Source organism: Myotis nattereri (assembly GCF_964212035.1).
Source record: "Myotis nattereri genome assembly, chromosome: 21".
Classification (NCBI taxonomy): Eukaryota; Metazoa; Chordata; class Mammalia; order Chiroptera; family Vespertilionidae; genus Myotis; species Myotis nattereri.
The window spans coordinates 880,779-898,549 of record NC_138097.1 but is presented as its reverse complement, the minus strand read 5'-3'; the positions used below and the strand labels follow the sequence as shown (position 1 = coordinate 898,549).

The window sequence follows — 17,771 nt, the reverse complement described above, 5'->3', positions numbered from 1 at the left end:
GATGGATGGATGGGTGATGGATGGATGGATGGATGGATGGATGGGTGATGGATGGATGGATGGATGGATGGATGATGGATGGATGGATGATGGAGGATGGATGGATGGATGGATGGGTGATGGATGATGGATGGATGGGTGACGGATGGATGGATGGATGGGTGATGGATGATGGATGATGGATGGATGGATGGATGGACGGATGGATGGATGATGGATGGATGGATGGATGGATGATAGATGATGGATGAATGGATGATGGATGGACGGACGGACGGGTGATGGATGGATGGATGGACGGATGGGTGATGGATGGATGGACGGATGGGTGACGGATGGATGGATGGATGGGTGATGGATGATGGATGGATGATGGATAGATGGATGATGGATGGATATGGACAGACACCAGGCGGTAACTGTCTGCCTCCCAGAGATCTGAGCGCTCCATGAGATGCGCGTGTGACAGTGCCCGGCACAGAGGACGCGGCAGCACGTACCACACGCTGTTGCTGTTACTGGACCAGGGTCACAGGCTGCTCATGTGGGGATGGCGGTGACCACACACTGTCAGCAAAACTCATTGCAGGGCAGTGGTTCTCGGGCGGAGTGTGGCTCAGGAGGGAGACGGGAGCCCGCTGGGGTGCAGGCCATGGTCTGTGTTGACGTGGTGGTAGTTGCACGGCTGTGCATACACAAAGCTTCCCTGAGCTGCACTCGTCGCGGTGCACGCTGCACTGCCACACGACACAATCTGACAAAGCGTTAAACCCTTTCAATGTGACGGGAGAACCGGAAATCCTACCCAGCACCCCTCTCCCGCCCGAGGCTACCACCCCGTGCTGTCTTTGAACCTCAGTGCCCACATCTGTGACATGGGTACACCCGGCCAGACATCAGGGAACCCATGACCCCTCACCCCCAAATTCTCTAGCTCTCTGTTTCAAAACAAACAAGGAAAAAGAGGCAGCTACAGAGAAGGCCTATTAAGAAACATGACAGCCCGGCCACCGTGGCTCAGTGGATAGAGCCTGCGGACTGAAGGGTCCCGGGTTTGATTCCGGTCAAGGGCATGTACCTGGGTTGCAGGCACATCCCCAGTGGGGGGTGTGCAGGAGGCGGCTGATCAATGTTTCTCTCATCGGTGTTTCTATCTCTCTGTCCCTCCCCCTTCCTCTCTGAATCATGATGGCCCTGCCGGTGTGGCTCAGTGGTTGAGCGTCGATCTCTGAACCAGGAGCTCATGGTTCAATTCCCGGTCAGGGCACAGGCCCGGGTTGCGGGCTCATCCCCAGTGCGGGGCGTGCAGGAGGCAGCCGATCCGTGATTCTCCCTCATCATGGATGTTTCTTTCGCTTCCTCTCCGTTCCTCTCTGAAATCAATAAAAACCTATTTTTTAAAAAATACTCACGATGCAGTCAAGGGTCGGGGCTCCCTTTGGGGTGCCTGGCTCCTGCACCTCCAGGGACCAGAAACCCCTGGGAAAGCACGTCAGAGAGGCTGTGACAGGGCCGAGGGCGCCTGCGGATGGTGAGGGGTGCGTGCCGGGCCCGGCCTCCCCGCCTGGGAGACAGACGGACCACAACGCCCGTGGCCTGAGGCCGAGGCCCAGTCCTGCTGGGCGGCACGGGGTGGCGGGCGCCGCCTGGTTCCGCCCGACAATGAAATGGGGCGCAGACGCGTGTACCAGCGCGAAGGGACCGGGCGTGTGTGTTGCATCATTTGCATTTTCGCATTTTTTTCCTGCAGTGAACCAAAAATAACTCCGGAAATTTTAAAATGACAAGCGCACGGCTGTCGGAGCAGCGATGCCGTCCCCTCCGAGGGAAGGGGCGACGGTGTCCGCGGTCGGGACCCGGTGCCGTCCTGAGTCAGAGCGAAAGGGGGCTCCGCGGGGCGGTCCCGGTCCCGGTCCCGCCGCCGGTGTCGCCTCCGGAAAGCAGGCCGGTCGCAGGGAGACCAGGCGGAGAGAAAAAGTAAAAGCGCCATTAGACCCCGTTGCCATGGCGACGGCACAGCAAAGCTATCTGGCGGTTAACTCCGGAGAGAAAAGGCAGGGCCACACTTGGTGTAAAGTCACTGCGACAATTTGGACCAGTCGGCACTTAACCTCCCCGCCTGCACCCCCCCCCCCCAGCCTCCCCGCACGGTGCTGTGCGGGCGCCGGCGCATTCCCAGCAGCTGTGACGAGGCCCTTGGGGGTGCAGCACCGGGGGTGACCCCAAAACAGCTCTTCAAACCACACGGAGCAGCCCCTGGGGACAGAGTGTGACGCGAAGGCGGGTGTGGGATGCGTCTCCAGCAGCTGGACAGCCTCACCCAGGACGGGGATGAGCCCAAAGTGGGTCCCATGCTCTTTATTTCTTTTTTAAACTTTCTTATTCCGCTTTTTTTAAAAATCCTCACCAAGTATATTTTCCCATTGATTTTTAGAGAGCGTGGAAGGGAGAGGAAAGGACAGAGAGACACATCCCATGTGAGAGAGAACATCGATGGATTCCCTCCTGCACGCGCCCTCACCAGGGCCCGGGCCGGGGAGGAGCCTGCAACCCAGGCCTGCGCCCTTGACTGGAATCGAACCCGGGACCCGTTGGTCCGCAGGCCGACGCTCTATCCCTTGAGCCACAAGGGCCAGAGCTTTAAAATATATTTTTCTTGATTTTTAGGGAGGCAGGAAGGGAGGAGAGAGATAGAAACATCAATGAGAGAGAATCACAGATCGGCTACCTCCTGCACGCCCCACACTGAGGAGCGAGTCTGCAACCCAGGCCTGTGCCCTGACTGGGAATCGAACCCGGGACCCTTCAGTCCACAGGCCGACGCTCTGTCCACGGAGCCACACCGGCCGGGCATAAGCCTCTTATCTTTAATCTGTATCTGCCCTTACATGGCGTGTTGGCAGGACTTCGTTTTAAAATGGCTGTTTTTAGAGCGCACTCGGAGCTCCCGATCTGTCTCCAGCTTCAACAGCGTTTGGACGGAAAAGACCCAGGGACGCCCCTTCTCCAGCCTCCGGCCACTCTCCTGCGTCTCAGCCACTCACCACCTTCAGGACCACCCCCGGGACCAGCCAACACCGGTTTGGTTTTGTTTTTTTTCTACCTTAAACTCCTTATTGCCGGACAACCATGAGCTCCCAAATTCGCCAGAATTATTCCCCGCGGTGGAGGCACCATCACCCGCCTGGCCAGCCAGCACCTGCGGGCCTCCTACCCCTACCTCTCTCTGGGCTACTATTTCGCCCGCGACGATGCGGCTCTGGAGGGCGTGGGCCACTTCTCCCGCGAGCTGGCGGAGCATCTCCTGAAGCTGCAGAACAAGCGCGGTGGCCGCATTCTCCTCCAGGACGTGCAGAAACCTTCCCAGGATGAGTGGGGCAAAACTCAGGACGCCATGGAAGCCGCCCTGGCCTTGGAGAAGAACCTGAACCAGGCCCTTTTGGAGCTGCAGGCCCTGGGTTCGGCCCGTGTCGACCCTCATCTCTGCGACTTCCTGGAGAACCACTTCCTGGATGAGGAGGTGAAACTCATCAAGAAGATGGGCGACCACCTGACTCACATCCGCAGGCTGGCCGGCCCCCCGGCTGGGCTGGGCGAGTATCTCTTCGAGAGGCTCACCCTCAAGCACGACTAGGAGCCTTTGGAGCCCAGAGGCCTTTCCGAGGCCCCCCCCCCCCCCCGCACCCCCTTGGCGTCTCTGGCTTATACCCGAGCCTCTTCCCGAAACTACTAGCCATTCCTTTAACCACCCCGGAGCCCTCTCCCATGCATTGGACCAAATGAGACAATAAAGCTTTTTGCAACAGTTAAAAAAATAAAATAAAATGGTTGTTTTATAAGATAAATCGTGAGCTGCTTTCGAGGTGCGGGAAAGGTCCCCTTCCTTAAGGAGACATCCCGAGGGAAGGGACCCCACTGGGGGCGGGGAGGGGGGCGTTTGCAAGGAGCACCCGCAGCGTTGCCATGGCAGCGAAGGTTGGGCGGTTCTGGTGTGCGTGATGGTGGCCGGTCCGGTCCGAGGCCGCTGCTGAGGGCAGCAAGCCCCGCACTGAGGCGGGAACCGGGGTAAACGCGGGGCAGACACACCACACCCTGCGGTCTGGCAGCCGCGGGTCAGGAAGGAGAGAGACGCAGAGAATCAGAAGGGCCGGCGTCCTCCTCCCCGCGGTCACCGTGACTTCACACCCGCGAGCGCGACCCAGCCGGGGACGCAGCCCTGCACCCACTTCACGGATGAGAAGGGGGGGCCTGTGACCGTCCAGGTGGCCCGGCCACGGTCACAGGGCCGGGGCGGAGTCCGGACCAGAAGGCCGGCTCTCGCCTCCACGTGGAGGAGCTCGCACTGTGGATCTGAGCACGTTCAGGGAAGAAACCTGTTTCCCTGCATCTGCCCCTGGTGCTGACCTGGTCCCCCCTTTAATGAGAATCGCCGCCAGGGCAAACGGGGGTCCCCCTTACGGAGAGACAGAGAGGAAACAGGGAGCAGCCGTTTCCAACCCTGTCCCGCAAGAGCTTCTAGAACGTGAGGTGCCCGACTGCTCAGTCAGGGCCCAAGCTCTCGCCTTAGGCAGCGGTTCTCAACCTGTGGGTCGCGACCCTTTCACAGGGGTCGCCTCAGACCATCGGAAAGCACATCTATAATTACATATTGTTTCTGTGATTAATCACGATGCTTTCATTATGTTCAATGTGTAACCATGAAAATCCATCCTGCACATCAGAGATTTACATGACGATTCATCACAGCAGCAACATGACAGCGATGAAGGAGCCACGGAAATAATGTTATGGTTGGGGGTCCCCACAGCACGAGGAGCCGCATTAAAGGGCCGCGGCATCAGGAAGGTTGAGGGCCACGGCCTTGGACGGTCAGATGAAGCGATGACAACGGCAAACACAGCAACAGCTGTTCGGTGTGAAATGAGTCAAAATTACACCTGTTTTTGTCGGATCAGCAAACTGTAGCCCGTCTGTGGTGCGCAGGATGTCAGTGCCGAGCTGCCGTGTGCCGGGCGGACGGGGTGAATCGCGGGCACGGACGGGCTTCCGGGGAATGGGCCAGGGCGGGCGAGCGGTGTGTGCTCCGTTTCCTGCTGGGCTCGGCCTCCGACAGCGCTGAGCACAGAGGGACCTCAGTAGAGGCTGCCGGACGGCTGTCGGGGGCCCTCACGCCCCCCGAGGCTGAGGGGCGCAGCGGGAGCTGCCCGGGCGGGTTCGGGTCTCCGTGGAGACGGTCCAGGACCCGACCTGCTCACAGCAGAGGCGGCTCCCGCGGTTCCGCGGGGGTGGCCGGGGTCCGGGCCTCCGGTCCGAGGCAGGAGACGGGCGCCCAGTGACGGCCACAGCCAGCGGGCGCAGTGTGTGTCCCGCGGGGGTGCAGAGAGTCTAGGGGACACGAGGATGGACCCTCTGGGGGGGAGTCTAGGACTTCCGAGCCCAGACCTCACAGCTGCAGCTCCCTCTCCTTCGTCCCCTGGGAAGCCGGCCGCCCTGGCAAAGCCCTGCCACCCCCCCCCCGTCAACGCCCCCCCGAGGGACCAGCCGCCCCGGCTGCGGGGGGCACGGGGCGGGGGGCACGGGGGGCAGGGCTGTGAGATGTCCAGGTGGCGATGCATGAGAACAGTGGGTGCAGGCAAGCCCCCCGCTTCCCTGAGTGGGAACCAGGCCTGTGCTGCTCAGGCAGAGAGCAGCTGCGCCATCTGAGGAGCGACAACCGGAGATGGCGAGGCTGCATGTGGCGTCTGTGTGTGTGGTGCGTGTGGGGGGGAGGGGTGTATATGCCGTGTGTGTGTGCACATGGGGTGTGTGTGTGGCATGGGGGGTATGTATATGGCGTGTGTGGTGTGTGTGTCTATATGGCGTGTGTGGTGTGTGCATGTAGTGTGTACGTGTGGTGCATGTGTGCATGCATGTGGCATGTGGGTTGTGTGGCATGTGTGGTGTGGTGCGTGGCGTGTGTGGTGTGTGGCATGTGTGACATGTGGTGTGGTGTGTGTGGGTGTGGTATGTGTCATGTATGTGGTGTGTGGTGTGGCACGTGTGTGGTGTGTGTGGTGTGTGTGGCGTGTGGCGCGTGGTGCGTGGCGCATGTGAGGAGTGTGTGAAACAGGCCGTGCAGCCCCGCCCTCCAGCCGTCCTCCCACAGAGCAGGCCCCCCGCCACGCCACGTCCGATGCCCAGGCGGCTGCTCACGGAGCCCAGTGTGGCCCTGGAGGCCCGCGCAGCCTTTCCCGTCACCCTGGGGGCCCTCCTCGCGGGCCAGCCTCTCCTCTGGGCTGGCGACTCGGCCTCCACGTCTCACCCTCCGGCTCCCCCTGCCCCCCCCACCTTCCCCTGTGCCGTCCCCCCCTCCTGCTCCTCTTGCGGAGGGTGCCCTTCCCCAACACCCCTGCAGGGGTCGCTGCTGGTCCTCGGCCAGTGCTCTGTGGCTCCTCCCCCCACCCCCTGCGCTAACCCGCGACCTGCCCCAGGAGGGTCCTGATTAGTCTAAGCCCATCAGGATGCTCCCCACTCTCCAGTGGCTGTGCTGTTGGAACGGGACCGATTCCGCCCCAGGGGTGGGGGGTCTGCCCCAGGGCCTGGGGGAGATGTCCTTAGGGGCTCAGCCCAGCTCGCCATCTGCCAGCCTTTGGTCCCTGCACGGAGCCGGTACACGCCTAGGGGCACCTCTCATTAACTTATACGAAAGCCCTACGCAGCCCCGGCCGGCTGCTCAGTGGTTAGAGCACCCTCCGACAGAAGGGTCCAGGGTTCATTCCCAGCCAAGGGCAAGTATGCGGGTGCAGGCTCGATCCCAGCAGGTCGGGGCGCGTGCGGGAGGCAACCAATCGGCCCATTGAGGTCCGTCTGTCTCTCTCCCCCTCCCCTTCCACTCTATCTGGAAATCACTGGAAAAATTATCCCTGATGAAGATTTTTAAGAATTTTTTAAAATATATTTTATTGGTTTTTTACAGAGAGGAAGGGAGAAGGATAGAGAGTTAGAAACATCGATCAGCTGCCTCCTGCACGCCCCCTACTGGGGATGCGCCCGCAACCAAGGTACATGCCCTTGACCGGAATCGAACCGGGACCCTTCAGTCCGCAGGCCGACGCTCTATCCACTGAGCCACACCGGTCAGGGCTAAACATTTTTAAAAGCTCGCGGCAGCCATAACCCTGTCCACTGGCGGCAGGGACCCCCCCCCCCCCCGCCCATCAGGCCCCTGGCAGCCCCGAGCCGAGGGAGCCAGGCCCCGGGAGCTCTGGCCGCAGGGCGGCCGAGGGAGAGCAGCTCATCGGCCACAGCCCCGTGTGCCCTGCCGCCTGCTGGAAACCACGGGGGGCGTGTCCCGCCTGCGGCCCCCGTGTTTGCTCTGGGTCACGAGGGGGAGTAACTCTCTCCATAACCATGAGCACCCGTGCGAGAGGCGGCGTCTTCGGGACTCGCGGCCACAGCCGAAGCGGAAGCTGCCGGGACCCGCTCTCTGAGGAACCTGCCTCCTCCTCGTGTTGGAGGAGCGCACGGGGTGTGCGGTTGGGGAGGCCGGGCGCCCCGGGAAGGTATTTATTACCGGACCACCCACCCTGTTCCCGTCACTGATAACAGGGAATGCCCTCCCCGCGGTGTGGCTCGGTGGCTGAACGCTGACCCAGGAGCCAAGAGGCCACCGGTCCGACTCCTGGTCAGGGCACCTGCCTGGGCTGCCGGCTCCATCCCCAGTGTGTCAGCTGATGGATGATTCTCTCTCATCATTGATGTTCCTCTCTCTCTATCCCTCTCCCTTTCTCTCTAAAGATCAATAAAAACATAAAAATATATTTATTTAAAAATATAAATCCCCTCACTTTTTAAAAAATATTTTTATTGCCGAAACCGGTGTGGCTCAGTGGATAGAGCGTCGGCCTGCGGACTGAAAGGTTCCAGGTTCAATTCCGGTCAAGGGCATGTACCTGGGTTGCGGGCACATCCCCAGTAGGAGATGTGCAGGAGGCAGCTGATCGGTGTTTCTCTCTCATCGATGTTTCTAACTATCTCTCTCCCTTCCTCTCTGTAAAAAAATCAATAAAATATATTTTAAAAAACTATTTTTATTGATAGATCGGCTGCTTCCTGCACGCCCCCTACTGGGGACCAGCCCATAACCCAGGCATGTGCCCTGACCGGGAATCAAACCTGGGACTCTTTAGTCCACAGGCCAACGCTCTATCCACTGAGCAACACCGGCTGGGGCATTTTTTTCTTTTTTTTTTTCTTTTTACTTAAAACATTAAAACCAGACTAATGACAATAAGTTGACTTTTAAATTCCTCAGAGTTCCATCTCCTAAAAGCCTCTCTCTGCTGTTTTGGCCTCTGCAGCACACATACCCCATAGAATGAACATGGGGCCTGTGAACGACAACTCCTCGTGCAGTGACTGGGGTCGCCACTCCCCCAGCACACCCCAGAACTCCCCGGAATGTTCCATCGGGATAGGTCCACTCTCTGAATAGCTGGTGAGCTATTTTAAGCACCAGGAGTTTTTTGACTGAAAGCATTTCTCCCAAGCCTGTGTGCACGTCCCTGTCTGTTTTATTACAAAAAGGAGAAAACACAGATAAGAAGGGAAAGAAGACAATGATTCAGAAGGTCGGATCAGCGGGGCAGATCCCAGTGAAGGGGGCGGTGAGCCTTGCCGTCTTCTCCCACATTCAGAAGTCACCCCTCGCCTTCCATAGGCAACACGTTTCAACCAGAGAGAGAGGAGGCAGGACTGGCACGCTAGGACCCCAGAGGCCCGGACTCTGGTCCCGGCGCAGCCTCGGGCACGTCACTCTTCCAACCCGCTCTGAGCGGGGCGGGGCCCGCAGGGGCCAAGAGGGACCATGGCGCCGCATGATGTGCGGGGAGTGTACACGAGGGGCTCTGCAAAGCTTAGGGCTGGGAGCAGGGAGACCCCAGAGAGGCTCTGGCCTGGGGAGGGCCAGCCGGGCCTGGGGCGCCGCGGGCGGGGCGGTCCCTGGAACCTAGCGGCAGGGCTGGTGGCGGGCCTACCGCGCATGCTCGGAACAGCCACTCCTCACAGAGGAGCTCGGTGCCTACGGTTCACGGGGACTCTGCTCTCACCTCCCTGTCCATCAACCAGATGCTGGAAGGAAGATCAGCCCCACAGGGTCCTTCCGCCCCGAGGAAAGACCGAGGTCATAGGGTCATTAGCTCCCCAAGAATGTCCCACGCCCGCCGCCCCCTGGGAATCGAGGCCTGCGCCATCGTGCCCAGAACGGGGCCCCTAAAAGTCCTCTATGGTGGGTCTTTCGGTGGCCGGTGGCACGCGAGACGTGTATATGTGCGCATGCGCGCGCGTGCGCGTGTTTGCGCATGTGCATGTGTGCGCGCGTGCGCGCGTGTTTGCGCGTGTGCATGTGTGCGTGCGTGTGCGCGTGCGTGTGTGCGCGAGCCCTCCCAGGACGAGGAGCCTCAGGTTCGGTGCTGAAAGATGGTGTCTGCACCAGGCCATCCCCCCCATGCAGACCGGAGGGAGGCCGGGCGCCCCCGGTCCGGCGCAGCGCTGCCTCTGCGGCAGACAGCGGCGCGCCCCGCTCCGGCGCCCCGACCAGCCGGCAGCCCGCCTGGTGCAGCACGCGCGCCATGACGTTCTCGCATAAACGCCTTGTAACTGTGTAGGCGAGTGAGAGCTAAAAATAAGAGCGGAAAATCTATCATTAAGGTATCACTGCGCCAGCGCAGCTATTTGAAGGCTCCCATGGTCCCCAGCGCCGGCGCGTGCAGCCCGCCCTCGGGCTCTGGGGGGTATTTGCAGGAAACTCCAGCAGCCAGAGCCAGCCGCACCCCGGGGCGCTGGGGTGCGCCGGTAATCGTGGCAACGCCCAAAATAAAGGCCCGCGCCCCTCCCCCTCCGCACCTCGCCCCTGTACTGTCCTTATGCCGCGGGGAAGCCACGGGAGCGGGCTGGATGCCGACAGGGAGGTGGCCGGCCGATCGCGCCAAGACAAGCACTGAAGGCACTTTCACATGCACCTCGCATGCACCTCCCTCCATCCACCTGGGACCGGACACATACACAGGAGGGAGCCTTTGGGGACAATGACAACTGCGTCCTGCAAAAAGGGTCAAGAGAACGCAAACTCCGGGATGGCGAGCCTTCGGGGCTCCGCAAGGTTAACGAAAACGGATCCGATCTGCTTTTTAACCCCCGGAGGGGGGAAGGGAGGCCGAGGGCGGGGGCGCAGGGTTTGCGTTGGTGCGAGCGTGTCCCGGAGAGGGAGGAGGCGCCAAGGTACAGCCTGCGTGGCTCTGCGCCTCGCCGGCTGCGTGCGTGTGTCCCTGTCCGCGCCGCTGAAACGGGCGCTTCGAGGGATCGCGTCACATGACTCCGCCTGCCCCTCGCCAGCGCGCAGCGCAGCTCCCCGCTCCCTCCGTTGCCCAGGTGCCAGGGGGCAGGGTCGCGCGGCATCTCCGGGGCCCGGGGGCCCTGTGGGGCGGAATGGTACCTCTGGATTGCAGAGGCCGTGGCTCGGCGCCAGATCCCGGAGTGTAGACATTTGGGGGGGAGGGGAGCGTGAGAAGGAGCCAGCGAGCCAGCGAGCGAGCGCGCCGCGGGCACGGACGAGGGGCTGCGCGGGGAAGATGTGAGCGCGTGGGGTCTGGCTGGCCTCCGAGCACCATGCAGAAGGGGATCCGGCTAAACGATGGCCACGTCGCGTCCCTGGGGCTGCTGGCGCGCCAGGACGGCACGCGCAAGGGCTACCTGAGCAAGCGGAGCGCGGACAACACAAAATGGCAAACCAAGTGGTTCGCGCTGCTGCACAACCTGCTCTTCTACTTCGAGAGCGACTCAAGCACCAGGCCCTCGGGGCTCTACCTGCTGGAGGGCTGCGTCTGCGACCGCGCGCCCTCCCCCAAGCCCGCGCTCTCGGCCAAGGAACCGCCCGAGAAACAGGTGAGGCCGCGCCGGGGCTCGGGGCCTTCCGCCGCCGACAGGACCCAAACTTTGGTCCCTGGACTCAGCGCCCGCCCGTGGCGCAGAGCGGGCAGGGGCAGCGGGCAGGGGGTGCGGCGGCTGCTGCCCTCCACCTGCCACTTCGGTGGGAGGCAGGACCGCGGGGTGGCGAGGGGGAGAGGCGAGGGGGAGGGGTCCGGGGGCCTGACAGCCATAAGGAATGTGAACCCACACCCAGCCCAAAATGGTGCTCGCCACCCCCGCTGCCACCCCTCCGACCCGGAGAGCCCGACCGTCTGCCCAGACCTGGGAGGCGTCGCTCCAGCGCGGTGGCGGGGAAGGCAGAGATGGATGCACGGGGCACCGCGTCCCTGCCTCCCCGCAGCCCTGCCTCCCCGCAGCCGGGAGCGGGGGCGCCTTCGCGGGCTCTGCCAAGTTCGGGGCTGAGGCCCGCAGGGGCCGGTTGGGCGCCATCGCGTGGTGATGGTCTCCCAGCAGCACACCGAGGGGTCCCAAGCGCCCCGCTGACGGGGCTGCAGCGGTGGCGGCGGGCCGGACGAGTGGGCGCCCCCCCCCCCTGCGTCTCCACCTCCACCTCCGCCACCGCCACCGCTGCCAGTCACCGCCACCGCCGCAGTCCGGCTCCAGGGCTGCGCTCGCGCGCGTTTCCTGAGCTGCCAGGCTAAGGGCCCGGCCTGGATCTCGGGGCTTGGGCCGGCGGGGGCGGGGGCGGGGGCGGGGGTGGGGGTGCGCCCTCAGCGTGGAGGGAGGCTGAGCACCTGCAGGCCGAGCGGGAACAGCCAGACGGGGCGACAGCGTTTTCCGCTGATGCTTCTCCAAAGGCGTCTGGCGCGCCCTCCGGCCTGGGAAGGTGAAGTGAAGGTAGTGGACCCGACCTGTCCTGTCCGCGGGAAGGGGCCAGAGGGACCCAGGAGGCCCGCCAGCCGGTGACACCCGGTGAGCACACGGAGGACACCACTGGCCCAGTGTCATGCCAGCAGCGGGGCTGCCCCCCCCCCCCAGTCGCCAGCAACTCTCAGAAGCCCTTGCTACATACAGACCCGGGGCGGGGGGACGGGGGGGGGGGGGGGGGGGGGGGGCTGGACAGGCCGAAATAAAGGCACTGCTTGAAGCTGCCCCTCCCTCCCCTGCCCTCAGCCTGGGCGGGCGGGGGCTGGGGAATGGACAGGAATATTTGAAGGGGGTTTCCGGGGATTGGGGCCTCTAGGGGCTCCCCGATGCCAGGGCAGAGCGCAGCGCAGGCAGCCTGAGCTGCAAAGGTACACGGGTCTAGAGGCGCAAGGGGGAGGGCCAGACCCAGGCCCCGCCAGAGACGCTGCTCTCGACTCTCCATGACCTGCCCCTCCCCCAGCCTGCCGAGCCTTCCAGAACATCGCCACCCCTTGCCCGCCAAAGCCCCCCACCTCTGAGTGCCACCAGTGGCCCGCAGTGGAACCCACCTCGCCCTCAGCCCCTGCTCAGAGCCCAAGCTCAGCTCCCTGGGAGGCAGGGAGAGGGCGGAGGAGGCTCAGCCCCTCCGAGCCAGAAGCAGGCCTGAGACTGCTGCTCAGCTCTGCAACTTCCTGGCTGTGTGACCTCAGGGAACACACTCAACCTCTCTGAGCCTCCGTTTGTAATCCACAAAATGGGGGTCTCCACACCCAGCATTCTGGGGGGTTTTGTGAATACAATTAAATAACACGTATGAACGCATGCTCATGACGCATTTTGGATGGATCTAGGTCCATCTTAGTTGGGTCTGAATTACATCCACCTGGACAGGAATAAGGGCCTCACACAAAATGTGAACGCTGAAAGGAACCTGACACGCACGGCCTCCTTCCCATGTCTTTATATACAGACCAGAGGCCTGGTGCACGAAATCCGTGCAAGGGGCTCGGCCCTCGCAGCCCTGGCTTTGTCTGTAAGGTCCTTCAGCTGTCTGGTCTAATTAGCATATTACACTTTTATTATCATAGATATTTTTTAAATTAATTTTGAGCATCATGGATCGCCTGCCTCCTGCACGCCCCACCCTGGGGATGGAGCCAGCAACCCCGGCATGTGCCCTGACCGGGAATCGAACCCTGACCTCCTGGTTCACAGGCTGATGCTCACCCACTGAGCCACACTGGCCGGGCCCTCCTTCCCGTTTCACAGAGAGAGGGACTGAAGCCCAAAGAGCGGAAGGGAGTTACCCAACGTCATCAGTGGCAGAATCAGACCTAGATCCCACCCCACGTCTAAGAATTCGTGAACATGAGACAGATCCTCCGCTGATTCCAAACCATTCAGCTCACGGCTCAGGCCCTGGCTCGGGCCAGCAGTGGATTCTGGGAGGAGCAGGAGCGCAGAACCCGCTGAGGGTCCGCACACATGTTCAGGGCCCTCTCCCCGGACCCCACCAGCCAGAGGCTTGGTGTGTTCAGGGAGGGCCCCGCGCGGCACCAGGGGACCAAACAGGGAGGAAGAGTGGGCGATGGCCTGGCACCCCCAGCTCAGGTGCAGATGCCATCAGAGCCGCCTGTCTCGGAAGACCCTGCTCCTTTAGCCTGTGTGTGTCTACAAGACATACAGCTTGTTCCCGTCTAAAGCTTGGAGGCAAACGGGTGACCTAGCAGTTAGTGGTTCCATGTTTCTCCTGGGCCTGGGTGCCCCATGCCCGCCCCCGAGCCCTGGCGGATGCCCAGCTGCGTGTGCCTTGCCTTGGGGCCCCCAGGAATCCTCTGACTCCAAACCTGCCAGCACGTGGCCGAGCCCCCACACCAGGAGGCCTCCAAGAGGCTGACCACTTGACTGGACTGGCTGGTGTCTGGTGAAGACGTGGTGTTAGCAAGATGTGGTTTCATCCAGGTGTAAACAGGAAGCTGCCACCCAGAAGGGCCACGACAGGTTCTGAAGGAACAGAAACCAAACCTTGGCAGGGAGCTCCCCCAATGGCAGAAGTGGGTCAGGGATGGAGCACGTAGTAGGTGGGCAGGAAGGGGTCAGGGATGGAGCACACAGTAGGTGGGCAGGAAGGGGTCAGGGATGGAGCACGTACTAGGTGGGCAGGAAGGGGTCAGGGATGGAGCACGTAGTAGGTGGGCAGGAAGGGGTTAGGGATGGAGCACGTAGTAGGTGGGCAGGAATGGGTGGGGGGAGGTGTAGCACATAGTAGGTGCGCCGGAAATGTTTACTGAACTGAATTTGCTGGTGTATCTCATGCTAATTCCCCATTTTACGTCTTAAGGGCCAGCTGGGCTATGTCACAGGCCTAAGAAGTAGGATTTTCAGAGTCCCCAATCCCTAAATATGCGACGTTGCTCTAAGAGTGAAACAGGCAGGGTGCCGGGATGCGAAGGCATGGAGCACCACGCCCACCATGACACGATGCATTGTGCTCTGGCTGCTCCTACACGTCCTGTGTCCAGTGCAGCCCCTGTGTCCTGGAGCTCAGGTCTGGGAACCCCCAGGCCTCATGGAGCCAGACTGGCACCGCCAAGCTTCAGTGCCCACTGGCAGCTGCAAGGCCCCTCCCTGGCCTGGGCCCTGCTCACTCAGTGCCCACCCCCTCGCCTCCGGACCCCACAGCCACGTACTGGAGGCACAGGCCCCTGAACTTAGAGTGTGGGTTCAGCTTCCCCACAGGGAGACCCTTGCCCCGCTTTGGCATGGAGTTACCCAAACTGGCTTTTCTCACTCCCAGCCCCCTGAAAAAAGCGTCCAGCCCCAGCTTCTAACGGGGGGACCCCAGCACGCCCCTCACCCCCAACCAGGAGGGTCACAATGTGGACCCCGGGCTCTCCCTGATTCACGTTGGACAGAGGGACTCAGACAGGTTCCTCAGCCAGAGCGTGGGCAGCAGTGTGGGTGGAGGTTCTGGAAGCTGGGGGACCCATAGTGCCTGCTGTGTGTGCACCCAGTGGGTGCCTTTCCCTGAGGCCGGAGGAAGCCCACTCCAGGCCCTCATCACAGGACACAGGACAGGGGCCCTGGTGGGTTTTGATCTACAACCGCTCTGAGGCTGTGAGTGTGCCTGGTTCACAGAGGGGGTGTCAGTGGCTGAGATGCATGCTCTGGCTTTATTTATTTATTTTTTAATATACTTTTGTTGATTTCGGAGAGGGAGAGAGAAACATCAATGATGAGAGAATCACTGATCAGCTGCCTTCTTCACGCCCCCCACTGGGGATCCAGCGGGACACCCGGGCACGTGCCCTTGACAGGGAATCAAACCCCGGACCCTTCAGTCCGCAGGCCGACGCTCTATCCACTGAGCAACACCGGCCAGGGCCATTCTCTGGCTTTCTGACCCCGCACACCCAGCCTCTAGGCCACGGAGGAAAAGGCCAACCCCAACGTAGGGGCAGAGGTTGAGTTAAGAGCAACACAGCACACACGCGGAGCCAGCCGCTCAGACCGGGGCCCATGGAAACGCCAGCCCCGCAGGCCTGAGGCCCCGGGATTAACCATGTGGGGTGTCCCTCCCCCCACCTCCCACCCCCCACAGATTGCTCGAGCTGAAATCAGGTTGCATTGCGCAGCTTGGTTCATTTTACCTTCACGGAGACAAGAAATACCAGGTCCCCACCCCTCTGCCCCGGTGCCTAAACTCTCACACGGGTGTGTGACTACCATGCGGGGGGGGGGGGGGGGGGGGTGGACACGCGACCGGGGCCACACCTGCGCTGGGCCCCGTGGGTCCGGCGACGAGGAAGCCTTGTGATCAAAGTGCTCCAGTGGAGGGGGGTCTCGGGGTCCCTCTCAGCGATGACCATGTGCTGGGAGCTGCCCCCCACCCAGCCCCCTAGTCAGCCGATCCCGTGTCCCGTCAGGTCCCCCTCCGCGCATCGGGCCACCAGAGGAACCCCCTAAAGCACAGTCAGACCGAAACCAGGGCACAGAGGCTGCGGAGGCGACAGGGGCTCCCACCGCCCTTAGAAACCAAAGCAAAACCGGAAGCAGAGCCGGATCGCCCCGCCCCCACTCAGACTAGGCTCCGCCTACACGCCTGGTTCTGCCCCCACTCGGCCTTGACCCTGCCCACATGCCTGGCCCCGCCCCCACTCGGACTAGGACTCGCCCCCAATCGGACTAGGTCCCGCCCACACGCCTGGTTCTGCCCCAACTCGGTTAGGCCCCGCCCCCAATTGGCCTAGGCCCTGCCCACACACCTGGTTCCGCCCCAATCGGCCTAGGCCCCGCCCACCCGGATGGCCCCGCCCCCAGCCCTGAGGGGCCTACTCCCGGCTCAGCAGGCCTTATCCTCAAGCCGCCTCCCCGCTGCTCCCCTCCGCGCGCGGGACACTCCAGGTACCTTCCTCCCTGCGCTCACTCACCAGTGGAGGGTCCTCACGCGGATGCGGGCCGTCCACGCACGGGCTGGCACGCGGGCCTCGACCGAGGCAACTCAGGGTCCGTGAGGGACCGAGGCCTGAGGGGGCGCAGGGCCGCTCTGTGTGAGGGGCGCCCTCAGGAGCAGGTGGGGCGCAGGTCACAGGCGCCCGCTATTCCCACAGCATTGGTGGCGGAGGCAGCGGCGAGGCGCGCGCAGGCCCAGGTGCAGCCACGAGCCCCGTCTCCCGAGGTCTCAAGGTCTCGCGAGGTCTCAGGGTCCCCGCGAGATCACAGTTGGGCTGCGTGAGGGCAGGAAAGGCTCGCTCCCTCTCGCCGGTCACGTGAGCAGACTCGCTGCGGAGGCGCGTGCAAGGCACGTGCTTCGGGCAGCGCCTGTCAATCAGAGCATCCTGTTTCTGCCTGCAACCTGGACAAGGGGTCCACACGCACATTCTTGTTTATTAGCTTTAAAAAGCCAGCTCCGGCCCTGGCCGGTGTGGCTCAGCAGATAGAGCCTCGGCCTGCGGACTCAAGGGTCCCGGGTTCGATTCCCGTCAAGGGCACATGCCCGGGTTGCAGGCTCCATACCCAATGGGAGGCATGCAGGAGGCCGCCGAACCATGATTCTCTCTCATCATTGGTGTTTCTAGCTCCCTCTCCGTCTCCCTTCCTCTCTGAAATCAATATACATATATATATAAAATAACAATAATTAAAGAAAAATAAAAAGTCACCTGCGCCCACACTCACTGCTATGTGCCCTTCAGCCCCGATGGGGCGTGAGTGCGGGCTTAGATGGGTATGTCTTGTTTGCAGAGCGCTTCAGAAACCAGACCAAATGTACCTGGTCCCAGGAAACACAATTTATTGCGCACCTACTGTGTGCCCGGCCCTACTGTGTGCCCGGCGCCAGAGGGCATGTTTGACACGCGGCACCTGCCTTAGTCATCCCAACAGCCTGAGGCGGGGGGGGGGTATCACTGTTGACCCATTTTTGAGATGAAATAACTGAGGCCCGGAGATGTTCAAGTCCCCTGTTCACGGTTACAGCGCCTGCACCGGAACCCAGGCTGCCTGGCTCCAAAACCCGAGCTTCCCTTGTTTTGTTTTGAATATATTTGTATTGATTCCAGAGAGGAAGGGGGAGAGAGAGAGAGAAACATCCATGATGACAGAGAATCATGGGTCGGCTCCCTCCTGCCCACCCCCTACTGGGGATCGAGCCTGCAACCCGGGCATGTGCCCTTGACCGGGAATCGAACCCGGGACGCTTCAGTCCGCAAGCTCACACTCTATTATCCACTGAGCCACACCGGCCAGGGCCAACACCTGAGCTTTTGACCCACCAGCCACATGAAGATATGGGCTGGTGTGTGTGTGTGTGTGTGTGTGTGTGCCGGGGTGGGGTGGGGGGGGAGGCGGTTTGAGTTTATCATTCTCTGCCAAGATACATAGAGGGGTGGGGGGCGAGAAACACAATTAACCGCCGTGAAAACGTGTCACCGTGGCTTCTGCCAGGTGGCTCCTGTGCC

At 61.8% G+C, this 17,771-nt stretch overlaps 1 protein-coding gene and 1 pseudogene across 2 annotated transcripts in view; both read left to right on the top strand.

Moving 5' to 3' along the window:
• The first annotated feature begins 3,129 nt into the window (after positions 1–3,129).
• On the top strand, positions 3,130–3,801 carry LOC308535757 (ferritin light chain-like; annotated as a pseudogene). The gene has a single exon. The product of its transcript is annotated as a ferritin light chain-like (transcript).
• A 6,808-nt stretch (positions 3,802–10,609) lies between these two features.
• RASGRF1 (Ras protein specific guanine nucleotide releasing factor 1) overlaps positions 10,610–17,771 on the top strand; it is a 55,259-nt gene continuing 48,097 nt past the window's right edge. Inside the window, exon 1 of the mRNA XM_081114915.1 lies at positions 10,610–10,920. Coding sequence (XP_080971041.1) covers positions 10,645–10,920 — 276 coding nt within the window. The 5' untranslated portion in view covers positions 10,610–10,644. The remainder of the gene's footprint in view (positions 10,921–17,771) is intronic.